Below are 18514 nucleotides of genomic sequence, written 5' to 3' on the forward strand. Positions count from 1 at the left end.
GCAACTATAAGATCTAATTAAAATAAGATCTATAGAGAGAGAGAGAGAGAGAATCTAGATGCGGGTCGACTGCCCAGACCCGGACCGTACACGTACCCGTGCCCGTGCCCGTACCCTGCAGGCGCCGGTGCAGAGAGGCTATAAATGTCCCTATCAGTGAATGACCAGGGGAGTTGTGTGACAAGCGAACGGTGAGAACGATTCCTCCGAGTCAGAAGGTCCTGCAGCGGCAGCGCAACCCTCACACACAGAGCAATGGCGGCCCCAGCTCCACCACTTCCCCCACAGCCAACACCTGATCCACCTATGACATTACCTGAGAGCCCCATCGGAAACCCCATATTCGTCAGGACTCGCCTTGCCAACAAAGACGACGTCCCACATATCCACAAGCTCATCCACCAAATGGCAGTGTTCGAGCGTTTGACCGACCAGTGCTCCTCCACCGAGGCCTCCCTTTCCTCTACCCTCTTCAATTCCACACCTTTCCAATCCTTCACCGTCTTAGTCCTCGAAGTCTCCAGTCGCCCCTTCTCAGAGGACCACCATTACAGGAACCCTCTCTACCCTCCTGTCGTACGCATCATCAATCTTGACCTTCCGATCGATGATCCAGAGGCTGAAACGTTCCGATCGAGCGAGGGTGTTGTGGTGGCTGGGTTTGTTCTCTTCTTTCCCAACTACTCGACCTTCTTGGCCAAGCCTGGGTTCTACATCGAGGATCTCTTTGTGAGGGAGTGTTACAGAAGGAAAGGCCTGGGGAAGATGCTTTTGTCGGCGGTGGCGAAGCAAGCGTTGAAGATGGACTACGGAAGGGTCGAGTGGTGCGTGCTCGATTGGAATATTAACGCTATTAAGTTCTATGAGGAGATGGGCGCCAACGTAATGCAGGAATGGCGGATTTGCAGGTTAACTGGTGAGGCTCTCCAGGCTTATCGAAATTTGGAATAGGGTTAGGGTTAGGGTTAGGGTTAGGGCTTTTCATCTCCATCCTGGAAGAAAGAGGGTTTGTGGCCTGGGGGGTTTAGATGATAAATAAATGAAGTTCTAGGGGTTCAGTTGTTATACTCATTAGTTTCAGAACTCATATTTTGCGCGTTTGAGGGAAATTTAGAAGAGTATTGAGGGCCATTTTGTGAATGTGGTCCAATTGAGATATGAAATGGAAAAAAACAGGGGGCAAGAGGTCTGGAGTTAATTAGGAGGGATGAGGGGTGTTATTGTTATTGTGGCTTATGAGATGTTTTCACTTCTTTTGTGAGGACCTGATCCCAGAAGGTTCAATTTGTTCCCATCCACTCTTCTTTGTTTTTACTTTTTGGGGTCCTATTCTTCTCTGTTTGAGCTTTTTACCAGTTGAAGAGAATCTGCTTATTTTAAACGGATTTGGTTAGGTTTAATGCTTGAGGCGAAATGAAACAGCATCACCTCTCAATTTTAGATAGCTACTATTACCGAACAAAAAAAATATAGATAGCTACTCGTGAATATAATTTTCCACATTTTTTAACCCCAGAAAAGTATGGGAAAATGAAACTTGAAGGCAGTGTGGGCCTGCCCCAAGATAGAATGGAAAATAATCGTCTGTTTTTTTTTTTCATCTTTGTTTTTCCTTGTTTTGCTACCTGCATAACGCTACACGTGGACAACTTTAAGATCAACGCACCGGATGTAATAATTCTCATCCAATCTTGACCGTTGGTCTCCTTGTTGTCCACGTGTCGCGTTCTGCAGGTAGCAAAACAAGGAAAAACAGGGATGAGAAAAACATAAGATTTTGATCCAGATAGAATAGGCAAAAAGCTAAAAATTCCACCTTGTTGATGCTTTTATTTGCATTTTCATTGTACTGTCCCCCACCTCGGTGTAGGGCCATGCTATCTTTTACAAATTCCCTAGAACTTACTGATGATGGAGTTGAATGTTGGGCGGTAAATATATGGATTAATTTATTGTAATTAGATATGCATGTCCGATTTCTTGCTTTCAGCTCGTGCTAATAGATAGCTTTTTTTCTTTATCAAAAAATAAAAGTGTAATACGATGGATGAGTTATAAAACTAGAAATGATGAAATAAGAAACGAGTATATTAGAATTAATGATATTTTAGAATAATTTGATATATGATATGTACAATGGAGGCTTTTAGATGTTTCAATAGGGTATAAATAGAGGCTTTTAGATGTTTCAATATGGTATAAATAGAGGCTTTTAGGTGTTTCAATACGGAGTAATAATTTGATTTGGAATGAAAGATGGTTAGGTCTAAATTAACTATAGGAGTAGTGAAATATACATAGCTCAGGTCTTGTAATAAGCATGGTTTGGCTTTGAATTGAGTTGATTAGAAGTAAATGATCCATTTAGTCCATCCCATTTAGTTGGGATAAGGCTGTGAGAAAAAATATACATAGCTCAAGTCTTGTAGTAAGCATGGCTTTGAGTTGAGTTGATTAGAAGGAAAGGATCCATTTAGTCCATCCCATGTAGTTGGGATAAGACTGTTTGATAAAATATACATAGCTCAGGTCTTGTAGTAAGCACGGCTTTGAATTGAATTGATTAGAAGGAAATGATCCATTTACCCCATCCATGTAGTTAGGATAAGGCTGGTTTGAGTTGAGTTCATTTGTATTTGGCTCCAGGCGATATGGAAGTTTGGATCATAGTTAGCAAAAAAAGATAGAAACATATGAAATGCGTTTTGAATGGTGCAATAAAAAAAATAAAAATAAAAAAATTGAAAAATAGATTAAAAAAAAAAAAAAGACAATGTATTCATTTAAATTAAGGAATTATTACATGAATATCTACATTTAATGTTCAAAATAAAATCTAACATTAATGCATGTATATTTCATAATCTATTCTAAGTTTTGAGACATATCATTGAATACTTATTAGAAAAAAAAAAAAGATGACTTTATCCAACATGTAGCCTTTTGAATATGCTTTACGTTGGCGAATTAATCAGGTTGATCGGAGTTCAGGAAAGAAAGATATATTAAGTTAAGAAAACCATTGTGTTCTATAAGTTCTAGGTTTTGAAAAAATGCCAAAAGGAAGGGGTAGGGGTAGGGGTGTCAATTCGTGACCCGACCCGACTAAATCGATCGAGACTGACCATTTATAGATCGGCCCGGCCCGGACCGTTTATTAAACGTGTCGGGCTTGAGCCCGACCCGTTTATAAATGGTTGGTCTCGGTTTTGCTACTTGGACCGTCGGGCGCCCGACCGAGACCGACCGAATAACGCCCGACCGAGATCGGCCTATTGTGCACTAACTTGGCCCGACTCTTTAATGATTGTAGAATACCTATTTTACCCCCCCAAATTAAAGAATAAAAACTAAAAAGTAAAGACATATTCATATTTTAAATAATGGTTATATTTGGTATCATTTATTGATTTATTGTTATTTTTTGGGGCTTGCATGAGTGGGTCGGAATATAAGAGCACATTTTAAAGAGGGCCCGTTTAAAAATCGGTCAAAGCCCGTTTAACATTAAACATGTCCGTAGCCCGATTAAGGCCCGATTAAAGCCCAATTAAGGTAGCCCGATTATAGCCCGAGGTCGACCGACCGAATATAAAGTATACCATGCCCTCAATAACTAAGCCTGATTAGTTAAATGGGCGGACACGGTGTAGCCTTTGAAAGTCTTCAAACCCGATTAAACCCGATCAAAATCGGACCGGCCCGATCGATTGTCACCCCTAGGTAGGGGTAGGGGTAGGGGTAGGGGTAGGGGTAGGGGTAGGGGTAGGGGGTGGGGGGGGGGGAATGTGTTTTAAATTAAAATGAAATGCTGGTTATTTGCCCTTTCCCCCCATATTGTTGGGAAAGAAACTACAAAACACATTCAAAATGATGGAAAAACAAGAGCGTCGTTAAATGCATTTTTGCTAAGAGAGCTCTAGATCATATAGATGATATATCATCATTTACTAGTCAAAAATATAAAATTTACAAGATAAGAAAACAGTTTTCTGTTTTTGTAATAAATATTTAGGAAAAAGAATCTTAAAAGATAGCGTGGCCCTTATGCATAGACACAATGGGGGCGAATGACCGCCCTACCTCATGAAAGGTGGAAATCCCTTTTGTATTGATACTTCTATTAATGCTCCCAATGGTTTGCATGCTGGTGTAGACGCCATGCAACCTGGGAACCTCTCCCTAAATATTTATTTCTTCGAACGAAAAAATGGAAATGCACAATCTAATTTTTTTTTTCCCCTTCCTGATAATAAATGCACAATCCATTTTCAAACTCCAATAAGCCAATAATTGGTTATTAAACAATTTAAATTTAGATATGTGAATGAAACGTAGATATATCTAGGAAAGATTAATTTGAATTATAATTTAACTTACAGATAATTTTGGGTTAGGAATGGTTTACTAATCCAGGCTTTGTTGGAAAATCAGATTTTCTGTCTCGTCTCATCTACCTCCAAACTTGGGGACTTAGACGAATCAAACTAGGTCAGGCCGAGTCATGAGATAAGAGTCAGTTTTCACAAGGAAAAAAAAAAAAAATGGTCCAAGGGGCACGAAATATATCATTTTCACACTGGTTGTTTACTTCTTGCAAACAATCCCTAATCTCTCGAATCTTGAAGCTTATTTAAGAGATTACCAGAGGAGAAGAACGGCAAGGTGAGAAGTGAAGGTCTGAAATCGGCTTCAGTTTAAGGTACATTTTTCCTTGATCCTGGATCTGTTTTGTTACTCGGTCAACTTTATGTTTACGGGAGATTAGAGTCAAGCGCTGCCCCATCCAACTTGCCAAGTTGTAGAACTGGTTGGTCGTCAAGAATGTTTAATCTTAAGAGTTTTCTAGAAAACTGGGTCCAAAATAAATATAGAGAAAAAGATTTGTAAGATCACATGTAAGCTTCTAAAAAATTACAATAATTAATAATAATCAAATAAACAATCCTCGATGTATTTTTAGTGCTATCATTAAACAAATTTATAGTAATAGGACTAAAGATCCATCAACTGAAACCTCCGTAAAACAAAATACCACCTAAATACATCAAACTAAAGTTCTAGAACTTGAACATGAAAACATAAAATATATCCTTTGAAATGGTACTAGTGGTATCAGTTTCATCCGATATTTAACCGGTATTTTAGTATTGATACCGTTGGGAGTCCCGTCTCAAAACTGTCTCATCCCATTTATTATTCGATAGCAAAATCAGATCCTAGTACCATCCCATTTATTAATGGGATGGTCTGATACTAGGTTCTAGGGGGACAATTTCGGACCAATTCTCGATTCTAATCCCAAATTGACACCCTTATCTGAAAAGGTCAAGCATCAGTTCAAATGTCTTGGTTGGTCCTAGCATAAAATTCTAATATCTGAGGCTCAACCTAGCCTGGCTCAATAAATTGCCATTCTTATTTGCCGTGGGTGGGTTGGTGCTCAAGTTTGGCACAAAAATCCTTTGCGAAGAAACAATGAGTGGCAGTAGGGTGTCAATTCTGAGCCCTCACTTGTAGGCCCAATCGAGCCCGACATGTTTATGGCCAGACTTGGATGGCCCGATTAATAAATGTGTTGGGCTCATTCACGGTGCAGGTAGCTAGCCCGTCGGGAGCCCGATCAAATCGACACTTTAGTTGTAGTTGTACCCGACCTAGCCCGACTCTCTTTAATACTACATGAAATTCCGATTTTACCACTACTAGTAAGAAACTAATTATGCTTTCTTACCCTTTGCTTTGTACTAAGATTTAATTTAATTAAACTTTATTTTGTAAGTTGTAATGGTCATAATCTCTTCTTTAAAAAAAAAAAAAAAAAGAACAACCATAATCTCATATCACTCATCTTCTTTATTAAATATTTGAGTCACATATTTCTAGGCATGTTCAAAGCTCATTTAGAGCCCGTTTAGACTTAAATAGGTCCGTAGTCCGGTTAAAGCCCAGTTAAGGCCCGTTTAAGGAAGCCTGAGTAAAGCCCGACACCGATCAGGCCAATTATATACCATAACATGTCCCCCAAAGTTAGGCATGTTTACTTAAACGGGCATTCACGATGCAAGGCTTCTAAGGGATCAAGCCCGATTAGGCCCGATCGAGACCGACCCGGCCCGAACGGTTGACACCCCTAAGTGGAAATGAGCATTGGACGGCTAAAATGCATGTCAAGATCCTCCTAATCGTTGGATCCTCATTGCCACTTACTGTCAGCCGCAGAGGAATTGAATCCTCAAGTTTGTGTGCATATCCTAAAGAACATTTTTCCTTATTTTTTATTTTTATTTTTATTATTATTATTATTATTATTATTATTAATAATAAAAAAAAATAATTGTTAATAATAAAAAAAAAAGGAAAAGAAACTTAATCTTTGGACTGGCAGAACTTGTTCCTCTTAGTCTTCTCTCTCTCTCTCTCTCTCTCTCTCTCTCTCTCTCTCTCTCTCTCTCTCAAGTTTGCGTTTGATGACAAACTTTCCAGCCACATGAGGGGTAAACATAAGGTTGGCATTCCACTTCATTTCAAAATTGAATACATCGGATACCATTTTTTTTAAGAATTTGGTCCTACCAAATTCAGTTGTCTATCACATCGTCTCTAAAGAAGACAACGGTGAGTAAGGTAGATGTTTTAATGGGTCAGCCACCTCATTTATGCGACCTTGACCCATATTGAGCCTTTCAGTCTTGAGCCATCTTTCGTCGAGGATCCTCGCCATCCAATTGTATTCTCTAATCCCATTTCACATAAGCACAAGGATCCAAATGGAAGGCAAAATGACCGTCCCACCCTATTAATGTCAAAACTTCCACCCCTGGTGAGTAATGATGTTCTCACACATTATGATTAGCCTCAAGCTGGTGCGGAGGCCACGTTGCAGAGAACCCTCTTCCATTTTTTATTAGGTAGGAGGAACGTTGTCCTTCTAGCTTTCCTCACGTCCACACAACTCTAAAAACAGGGGTTGGATCCAAATGTGGAAACTCTAGATGGACAAAGTTCTTTGTGGATCCGGATCCGTTCCTAATTTTGCAGTCCGATATAATTCTACTTGTGTACCAATAAAAAGGAGATATAATTTTACCTTCAACATCTGACACGTGTCCCCAATAACATGGACCATCATGAGAGAGAGAGAGAGAGAGAGAGAGAGGAAACCTGGATCTACATCTGCTTTTTGACAGAACCCATCTGACCCAACCCGATCCATGCGGTTGGGACTAACCTTTCCCCTTTTCAATTTGAAATAGATGAAATACCTAAGTTGCAACTCCGCCCTCTGCAAACAAAGGCTGTGTGTGGGCCTATCCCGCTGGAACGGTGAGTAGCTTATTCCACGACTTCACATAGCTTCTTATTGCTTTAGCTAGTAGTGGTAGAATTTGAATCAGAGATCTAAGTAGTCTCATATAATCAATTGAGAGAGGGATAGGTATGCTAGCATGTTACCTTGGAATCTTATGTATTAACGGAATTTTAATCTTAAGATTCAATCATCTTAAATAAAACTATTGGATTGAAAGAAAAGATCCCAACCTTCAATCCATTGTTGCTACACCTTTTCTCTCCCCTCTCCAACTGAATCCTAACTACCCATGGCCAACCTGCAAACCTTTGCATCTTCTCCCCACCCTCTCTCCCTCTCCTTGCCCTCTACTAGATCTCCCTCCCGCCTCACTATTTAGTTTCAATTCTGTCAATCCCCTTACTCATAGCTCTCAAACCTCCAGCCACTTCCACCTCTTCAGCTTCTATACAACTTGTCGCCCTCCCGAACACTGCTGTTCCACAATCCTTCTTCTTCTTCTACCTCTCTCGTTCTTGTTAGTCTCTATACAAATCCCTGCCCCTACCATCACCATCGCAACCCGACCTTCACCCTCTATTTTTACCAAAATCCAACTCCCTCTACCCTCGACTGACCACCATCGGGCATCCCTTCCCTCCCTCTGCTAATTAACATCTAGCCGACGTGAGGGTTACTCTCATCTGCAACCTTGCACCCTCACCCTGCTTGCAATCCCACCTCCTCTGTTTTGTTTTTCCTGCAATCCCAACCTCACCATGCACTAAGGGGTGTCCAAAATCTAGCCTATAAATTGAAGAAGTATTGACATCAAAAGCTTACATTCATTCATCCCACAACCTTTAGATCAACGACCTTACTCTAGTCTTCATCTATCTTTTTTTTTTTTTAACCAAGGTTTCCGGGTCAGTTTACGCCCACCTGGACTAATCCTTAAGGAAACTAGCATAACAACCCACCACCACAAAGTCCTCAACTACCCTACAACTTATTTTTCTTCATACTCTCGTCTGATATGATGTGCTTATTTTTCACCAACAGTCCTGCACTTAACTTTGCTATTGCTATTTCTAACTTTTTATTTTATTTTACTTTATTTTTATGATTTATTTTTTTTAATTTCACTCTTAGGAAACTGGCTGAAGTTTGGGCGAGAGAACTTATTATGTTATCTCGTTTTATTCTCTCTCTCTCTCTCTCTCTCTCTCTCTCTCTCTTTGTGAGTGTGCGAGGAAGAAGGAAAACTAGAGGTAAAAGGAAAGACGCCATTTGGAATTTTAACGGAGAAAAAAAAGGAAGGGCAGATTTGGGGGAAAGAGATATTGAGAGAGACAGCGAGGGATCGATAAATTTTTTGGAAGGGAGGCAGAATCAGAGACTAAGAAGAAGGGGAAAGATAGAAAAAGAAAAAGGAAGATCGTGGAGCGATGGTATTAGGTAAGTCATGTAAGACAATAATTACCAATGGATAAGATTTTTTATGTTTTATCTAACGATTAGTAAATATTAGCATGTCTTATTCTTTGATAACCTCCTAACATACTCAATCTTTTTTTTTAATTTTAAATATTTTAAAATTGACCAACGGAGAGATGGGGTATCGTACGCAAATCCAAACATGTTTGAAAAAAAAAAAAAAGGCACTAACCCATCATTTCCTCTTCGTTTTCGTCATTTTTTCCACCCATTTTATCTATATAAACGTTATGGGTCCCTAAAGTTATTGTCATCCCGTGATAAGATTGCGTCAGTAGATGACTCATCTTTTATAAGAAATGATGATGCATGATGAGCAACTGCTTTCCTTATTGTCATTTTGATCGTCGACAATTAGGGCGGGTTTTCCCACACACCTAAAAAGAAGAGAAAAGAAGAAAAAAAGGGTTTCAGATTCACTCAAGGTGGGCCATTTTACTTATAACATTGTTATAAGGTTGCACACCACATCAATAGTTGTCCTGAAAAAGGTCACTTTGGTCCCACATATTTAGAGTAAGTAAGAAAAAATAATAAAAAATTAATGTGAGGGTAGGGGAGGACGAGGATGGGACGATGGGTGATGGGGACAACCGGTTAGAGGTGGTGGTGGTGGGTTTACCTAGTCAGAGGGGTAAGATGAGAATTTTAAAATGCAAGGAGATCAGGAGAAGTAAAGGTTTAAATGTAAAAAAAACTAAGTTTAAGGTAGGGGAGACTCAGTAAATATAGTTAAGTATTAGAGAGTGATAGTAATTGCCTTTCATACAAACAAAGAAAAAAGTTATCACTCAAGGTGAAGGGAAATTCTCTTCACCAATAGAGATTTATCGTTACAGTTGGATTTTTGGAACACAGATTCTTATTGTTAACTTCCATTTTCTACCAACGAAGGTCTGCATATGAAGATGCTCTCATATGCATATACTCAAAGAATGGTGATCTTTTTCCACCAAGGTCCAACTCCCATCCTAAGTTCAAATACTTTCTTTGGAAATTATTTAAATGGGCTTCATACAAAGGCCAATTTAAAGAGGTTTATGTTGGTTGAGGATTTGTGCATTTTGTGTTATCACATTAACTCAATCTAGTGGTGGTAGCTTCAGCTTGAAGAGTCGGTGTTCAGGGGAGAAGATTGTGGGATCAAACCTTATAGTATGTGAGTGTGAACGGATAGATGTATATAGGAATAGTTGGCCATTGGTCTTATTAGCACCCAGTAAACTAACCATTGGCCAACGACGCTCGTTATAATACAGTAAAAAAAAAAAGAAAAAAAAAAGAATAATATATATATTTTTTAAATATAAAAAAATATGAATGACAGGGTCTTAGGGTTAATAACTGAAACCTCAGTGGACAAGATTTTGTTGCTTGTATACTGATTTCGTTAAACCCCAAAATCAAACTTTCCTTTTTCTTGTCTGTGTTTGTTTTAACTTGTTATTTTATATGAATGACTTAAAAGTCATGTGTGAATCAAAAGTCAAATCCTGTAGATTAAGAGGTTCTCTCTTTTGCGGATAAAGGTAAAGTTGATCAATAAACAATTAAAAAATTACAATGTGAACGTGTGGAGCGTCCTCTTAACCAAACAATTGGATTCAATTAGTGGCTGTAAGAGTCAATACATGTGCCTTTAGTTTTGAATCCGTCTGGATGTCACCTAATACAAAGTGTCTTTTACGTTGTTAATCCTTAATTGGAAAAGTGCCCTTGGTTTCTGTTCATGTTAAAAACAATGCAATGAAGCATATTTTCCAATTAAGTATTAACAACCTAGGATTAGAAGGAATATTATATTTTGACTATGTTATTTTATAAGATTTAATTATTAATTATAAGAAGATTAATAATTAAGTATATTTATCTTCTTGAGGTCTCTTACATGGGTGTTTAGTGTTTTCACTATTTTCGATGAAATTGAATGATTCCCATTCAATCCCAATATGATCAATTCTATGCGTTCATCGAGACTAGTTAAGCCGAAAATCTAGATACGTACATAGTCATTGTTGCAAAAAAAAATCAACTACATTGACCTGTCAATTCAGTGGTACATATACATACTAATAAAAAGACACGTAGGAGCATCTTTAATCCTGAGAAATGTGATTACAGTAAGTATTTTTATCATTTTTGCTTTTCAAGAATGTTGTGACGTTATTGGCCTTCATTCTGGCCCCTCTGTTGATCCTTGTATGGCTCTTAGTGGGCCTCTTGCAACTAAAATATAAACAAGTATGAGATTTTAGGCAGGGACAGCTCGGCTGGACCCATGTAATAATTAAACAGGAAACTTCGAAAGTACCTATCAGTAACTAGAAAAGAAAAAACATAAAGCCAAAAGAAATGGCCAACAAATTCTATCAATTCTAAACCTAAAAGCTCACCCATTTCAAACTGATGCCACAGCGCCCACCCCCACCCCCACCCCCACCCCCACATCAACAGCTCTTGAACCAAACGACCTTTGAAACAAACGGCAAAAAGCATTAGCGTGCTAATTTTTTTATTTGAAAATTTGACATCTTATCGTGTTATGAGACTGGTATACGATGTCTTATATTATGTTGAATTTTATTCCAAAGTGTATTAATATAGGGCTCTTAATAGAGTAGTGATCCCGTTTACCAGTAAACTAGCCGTAGAGATTGTAAAGGTGGTAGAAGACGTCCTTGTGTAGCATGGTTGTAAGAGGGCACAACACTTTTTGAATTTTTTTATTTAGGCTTTTTGAATTTTTTTATTTAGGACTTATTTATACTTTTTGGTATTAGAGTTTTTTGTTATATATTTGTAGCGAGGTTTACTCTCTGTAAACAATTTTGAGAGGTGTGAGAATGAATGTTGTAACTCTGTTCTCCACTGATAGTAAAGCAAGATCTCATCTCACTGAGGATATAGGCAATCTTGTCGAACCTCATAAATCTATGTGTTGTTTGTTCTTATTTTTCCATTACTTTTTGCATCATTTTTTAGGGTTGCTTTTATACAAGATCTTCTTCGTTTTGCTCTCCCCTAATTTCTTGTATCATCTTTGCTATTTGTTACTTTCCTCCCCCCTTTATTTACCATCTTTGATGTTTGCTTTATCCTGCCTCTCTCGGGTGTTGTTTTATCTCCTTATATATATATATATATATGTGTGTGTGTGTGTGTGTGTGTGTGTGTGTGTGTGTGTTCTATGAAAGAAAGAATCATGTTTGCTTGTGTGGTTCTATGCCAAAACACATGGGGCAGGGGGCATCTTTTCATAACCTCTCTCATGTGTCTAGATGTGGAGAACGCAAGCAAATAGGGTTATCTTTCCCATTTTCTCACTTAAAAAAAAAAAGAATATCATTTTAAAAATGTTTCAAATGCATTTTCGGTAATAGAAGACCAATCTGATAAGGACTTTTATTAAAAAGAAATCGCTAACAAATCGATCGGACCACTTTAGATGGACAACTGTCAATTTTTGAAGTAGTTTTCTAGGCCGAACTCCTTTTTCATCATGAAACAAGACCAAACCAATATATGAAAAAAAACTAGAGGGAAAAAAAAAATTCCGATGGAATCAACCATTTGACACCCTTAACTAGTAGCAACTCGTCCATATAAATCATTGTTTCAAAAATCCGAATTAGCTAATTCAACCAATTCCAATTCGAGTCAATTAAGCACAATCGTTTTTCATCTAAAACCTTTGAATCGTTGAGTTTTCAGTTCTAAAGGTCATCCTAAGTTTTTTCTAGGGACTGACAAGGACTGATCTGATTCCCGATTCCGTGTTTTTAAAACCTTGATCTAAATGTTCCATGAAATATTTATTTAATTGATTAACATATATAGTAAATTCTTAATACCCATTAGTGAACAAAATAGGTATCAGTCTACCTTCAAATCTTGAAGGAGATTTTCCTCACACCATCCGCCCTTAATATTAACTTGTTGAAGTCAAAATTATGATTGGTCAGCCATCATTTCCTTGTGTAAAAGGGAAGGAGATTATGCAAGCAAAATGGCAAGCAAAATTCCTCTACAAATTAATTTTTTTTAATTATAAATTAAAATTTCCTATGAAGATTAATTTCAAATTCCCATGTAGACTCAGGACTCATGCATCATTTAATCTAAGGCATTACAAAAAATTTGCTTTGTGGTTGCAGAGAAGGAATCTCTGACTGCATACCATTTATGGGGTTTTCATGTTATTTGAAAACATAAGATGAACAGAAATTCTCCTTATTGAAACTGAATTGATGTTATAATTAAATTCTCAAAATGATGTGTCACAGTTAATTTCCAACCTTAAAGGTCTAAAATATCTTTCTAGGATCCAAATGTAGGTTTAGATCTATGAATTAAGAGTTCTCTATTCACCATGGATGAAGAAAAATTCAATATTCAAAATGAAAATTACAATACAAACATGTGGAGTGTCTTCTTGATCAAACTTCTCAAGGAAAAATTGTTTACAACTAAAAGAAAGAAGAAAGTCTCTCCCCCATAGCCCCTCACATAAAAAAAAAAAAAAAAAAACAAAAAAAAAAAAAAAAAAAAAAAAAAAAAAAAAAAAAAAAAAAAAAAAAAAAAAAAAAAAAAAAAAACAAAACAAAACAAAGCAAAACAAAACAAAACAAAAACAAAAACAAAACAAAACAAAACAAAACCTATACATCTTTCTCCATGATGAAGGAAATCACCCCCTACAAGTTACAAGAAGTTGTGCCATTTAATTTTGAGTCCATCTCAATGTGACCTACTAGGTTACAAATTCATTGCAAGATTATAAATTTAGAACCTCATTTTGTATTAAAAAAAAAATGTCAAAAAGACGTGTTCCTATAAACCATTAACAGCTTATGAAGGGGAATATTAGATTTCAAGTACACCAATACCTCAATAGATTTGGATAATTCTTTTTTTTTTTTGGTAGAAAGAAGATTTATTGATAGGTAGCATTTGTACTACCTAAAGCTTCTGATTCACAAAGATTTCAAAATCACAGAGTGAAAAATGACTAATCTATCATTCACATGATAGACATAAAATTCCTAGCTAGGACATCTGAAATACTATTCGTAGTCTGATGAATACATTCGAAAGAGATAAAAACAAAAGAAGCAAAAGTCTCCTAATGTCTAAAAACTGATACAGTAATAACGTGGATCAGTATTAGATTATCCACATTGGTCATATTCCTAATTTCAAAAAAATGAATAAATAAAATAAAATAAAAATAAAAATAAAATTTGTTGATATTTTTAACCCTGATCCCTACCAGGAAGGTATCGTGATTGGGAACATGTAAAACTAGTATAGAACGCTCGATACGGAGGATCCGATACCAATACTTTAGAAAGATTTTTTTTTCTTAATTTTTCTTAATTTTTCTTAATTTTTTTAATTTTTTAAGAAAGAGAGCTCGGCTGGGCTGATCTAATGGGAAACAGAAATGGTCCTTCTCCTTGTCGTTCCATATGTGGTACATACTTGTTGGGATCGGTTATGAGTTTTTGTAATTTACATATTAAAATGGGTAGTAGAAGTGGTAAGAGTTCTAATAACTATTTTTTAGTTGTTGTGTGTGAGTGGGATACGTGGTGTATGTGGTAGAAGTTAGGATAACTACTAGGTTTGTAACGGTTGCACAACAACCCTATTTATTAGGTTAAAATTAATATGAGGATAGCTGGATTATTCAAAAGACTTCTCTTGTGAGAAAGAGGTTTGACTACCTTCAAATTAGCCAATTACTTCCTACATCTTCTCCTTTGGCTACCGTTCTTATCTTCTCCAAAATAGGTAAGACGGTGCACGTACCAGCCTGGTATCAGAGCCGGCATATGGACCAACGGGTAGAGAAATTGGAAGAAGATGTGAAGTTTCTCAATGAAGGGTAGCAACGGATCTGTTACATGCGTGATTCTCGCAACGAGCATGGTGCAACTTCTCCTTTAGGTAATGGATGAGGTGGCGGTATTACTGCACGGATGTATGGGATAAATTATAATGTTATTGAGGATTATTATTAAATGTTTGTTAGCTATTTAGAGGGGAGAGACGTTAAGGAAGTTATATAAGGTTATGGGATATCATGGGTTAGCAATTAAGTAGGGAACTAGAGTCGGGGGAAAACATGGGAGTAATGCTATTAGTTAGCAAATATTGTATTTCTTTAAATATGATAATTATCTAATGAGAATGCGTCTTTGGATGAAATTAATTTACGTATATAGAAAGAGGCAGAGTTTCCTCGGTAGAACTCAAATCCTATTTTCACACAACTCTCTCTCTCTCTCTCCATCTTATCTTCTTACAAATTTTTTTTTTACAATTGGGAAGAAGAAAGGTACCGTGTATGTACCAGAGTGGTACCAGAGCAAGGGAATGGACGAAAGGGTCGATCGTCTTGAGGCTGACGTAAGCTCTCTTAATGGAGGACAGAAGCAAATGCTATCTAGACTTAATGGGTAGCAACCATGGTTTTAAGTATCGGTACATATCGTGTCGTATCGATTGATACGTATCCGTATCGGTAGGCATCGACACTATATATACCGATACGCTACGGGAAATTTTGGGCCTCTCTTTGTGTATCGACGTATCGTACGTATCGTATTGTGCCGTACCGTATCTATATCGATACTCTACGATACGAACTTTTAAAAATCTGAAAATTCCCTAGAGTGTCGGTACGTATCAAAGGTATCGTGTAGTATCGAGCCGTATCGTACTGTATCGGTACGATACGGCTACTTAAGTGTGAATTTTTTGTTGTTTGAAACAAACACTTCACACTCTCACCAACAATTTTCTAGATTTTTTATATGTTATGTAAAAACAAGTGTTCTACAACTTCCATGGAAATTTTTGATTTTTCTCAAAAAATTATTTTTTTTATTTTTTTATTCCGAAATTAATTAAAAAAAAATCTCCAAATTTTTTTTTTTTCAGAAAATTTAGTTCATTCAACTCTTAAAAATAATGTCATAACTTATAATTACTAAATACATGATTTCAAATGTAACCCACATTTTTTCCCCAAAAAAGTGAGGGTTTCAATTTTTTTTTTATTTCTCAGATCTACTCAAATATATTGGTCCACACTTTGTTGATTTTTTATATGTTCTTTAAAAACATTTAATCTACAACTTCTATAAAAAAAAATTATTTTTTCTACAATAAATGGGAGACCCACTACCATAAATATTTCGACTGGGGTAAATATTGTGCCTATATTCGACAAGTGCAGAATATCATCGTAGTTGCTCCTATTGAAGAAGAAGGTCCTAGCCAAGGACTTGAACCACCACGTCACTCTTCACGGCACTTATCACAGTGGCAATGGCAATGAGGAAAGAAAAAACTGTAAGAAACTCAAATCTCATCATTTTGAACATTTTCAACTCAATATATTTGTCTATCAATGCGATACCCTCTACTTAAGTATTTATGCATTCTACATGTTATATATAGATTTTTTTAACTATTTTTTTTATGTAAAAGTGTATAAAAATGTGTTCCCTATCCATTTATGTGCGTATCTTAGCGTATCTCCAATACGATACGATACCCTCCGATACGTATCTTAATTTTGACCGACCGATACAACAACCGATACCGATACCGATACTTTAATCCTTGGTAGCAACAACTTCTTACCAAGTTGTCTGAATTTTTTGAAAGAATGAGTTCAAGTGGACTAAATATGAATGCCCCTGAGTTGAAAGGGACTTCAAGATCGGCTGCTCAAATTCCTGGTTTGGCTCGTTCTCCTCCTTTGAACCATGCCCAGCAAACTATCACATCTCAACAATCTTTCTTACCCAAACTGGTAAAATTGGATTTGCCCCGCTACAATGGTGAGGAAGACACTACTAGTTGGACATGCCAGGTTGAACAATTCTTTCGGTTTCATCAAACTCCTCAAGAAGAGATGGTGGCGTTGGCATCATTTCATCTTGAGGGGGAAGCTCAGTTGTGGTATCAACTATACAAACAGGATGAGGGTAATGCGACTTGGCAAGGATTTTGTGACGGTCTCCACTCGAGGTTCGGCCTTACCCAATTCCAAGATTTCTTCGGCGAATTAGCAAAGCTACAATAAACCGGGTCAATCCGGGAGTACTAGTCAAGGTTCGAGAAGACATTGGCAAAAGTAGGATTCTTATCTTCTAATTGTCAAGTTAGTTTTTTATAAGTGGTTTGACGAACAATGTCAAGGCGGATGTTCTTGCGAGTCACCCCTCTACTTTGTCTTCTGCCATCGGGTTAGTCCGACTATATGAAGCCCGAAATATCTCCCAAAGTCTTGTGTCTTCCACCTTTGAGGCAAGTGGGATGACTCCAACGACCATGAAACAAATGGGCGGTAGTAATTCCATACCTATTCGAAGAGTGACACCTGCTGAAATGCAAGAACGTAGGGCAAAGGGGCTTTGTTTCAATTGCAATGAAAGATTTGTTCCTGTCCATCATTGCAAAAAAATCTGCTTGCTTGAAGGCTATTATGAAGAAGATGCTGATCTTGAGGACAAGATCCTTTCTAAGGAGGGAGGAATCTGATCCTCGCAACGAGCACGGTGCAACTTCTCCTTTAGATAATGGATGAGGTGGCGGTATTAATGCACGGATGTATGGGATAAGTTATTATGTTAGTGAGGATTATTATTAAATGTTTGTTAGCTATTAAAGGGGAGAGAAGTTAGGGAAGTTATAAGGTTATGGGATGTCATGGGTTAGCATTTAAGTAGGGAACTAGAGTCATGGGAAAACGTGGGAGTAATGATATTAGTTAGCAAATATTGTATTTCTTTAAATATGATAATTATCTAATGAGAATGTGTCTTTAGATGAAATTAATCTACGTATGTAGAAAGAGGCAGAGTTTCCTCGGTAGAACTCAAATCCTATTTTTCACTCAACTAGCTCTCTCTCTCTCTCTCTCTCTCTCTCTCTCTCTCTCTCTCTCTCACACACACACACACACACACACACACACACACACACACATCTTCTTACAACTTTTTTTTACAGTTGGGAAGAAGAAAGGTACCGTGTATGTACCAGGATCCTTCTCGAGCAGCAACAAATTCTTTCAAAGTTAGACGACCTCTTTAAGAAATTCAACACGTCTCTTCATGAAAGTCATTATGAAGTCGGCGAAAGCTCTCGAGCTTCTACCCAACTGCATGGTACGCGGCCTCCTGATATCAATTCGACTCAGCGCACCTCCAATTCCCAACAAACTTTCACACCTAGGTTGGTTAAGTTGGACTTCCCACACTATAGTGGGGAGGAAGATACAACCAGTTGGGTTTGTCGAACTGAACAATTCTTCGAATTTCATAAGACCCTGAGGGTTTGTCGAATTGAACAGTTCTTCGAATTTCATAAGACCCCGATAGAAGAGCAGGTGGCATTGGCCTCTTTCCATTTGGAAGGAGATGCACAATTGTGGTTTCAAATTTTCAAGCAAGGCCAAGAGGTGGTGACTTGGCGAGTTTTTTGTGAAGGGCTTCATTCTCGATTGGGATCAACCCCCTTTCAAGATTTTTTTGGGTAGGTCTTGAGGACAAGACCAAAGCTTAGCGGGAGGGATTTGTTATGTACTTGTTGGGATCGGTTATGGGTTTTTATAATTTACATATTAAAATGGGTAGTAGAAGTGGTAGGAATTCTAATAACTATTTTTTAGTTATTGTGTATGAGTGGGATACGTTGTATATGAGGTTA

The 18514-nt window shown here is 37.4% G+C and overlaps 1 protein-coding gene across 1 annotated transcript; it reads left to right on the forward strand.

Moving 5' to 3' along the window:
• The first annotated feature begins 167 nt into the window (after nt 1-167).
• LOC122056981 (probable acetyltransferase NATA1-like) lies at nt 168-1385 on the forward strand. The gene has a single exon (XM_042618960.1). The coding sequence runs from the start codon at nt 256-258 to the stop codon at nt 949-951; it is 696 nt and encodes a 231-aa protein (XP_042474894.1). The 5' UTR covers nt 168-255; the 3' UTR covers nt 952-1385.
• The last annotated feature ends 17129 nt before the right edge of the window (nt 1386-18514 follow it).

Source organism: Macadamia integrifolia, chromosome 12 (assembly GCF_013358625.1).
Source record: "Macadamia integrifolia cultivar HAES 741 chromosome 12, SCU_Mint_v3, whole genome shotgun sequence".
Classification (NCBI taxonomy): Eukaryota; Viridiplantae; Streptophyta; class Magnoliopsida; order Proteales; family Proteaceae; genus Macadamia; species Macadamia integrifolia.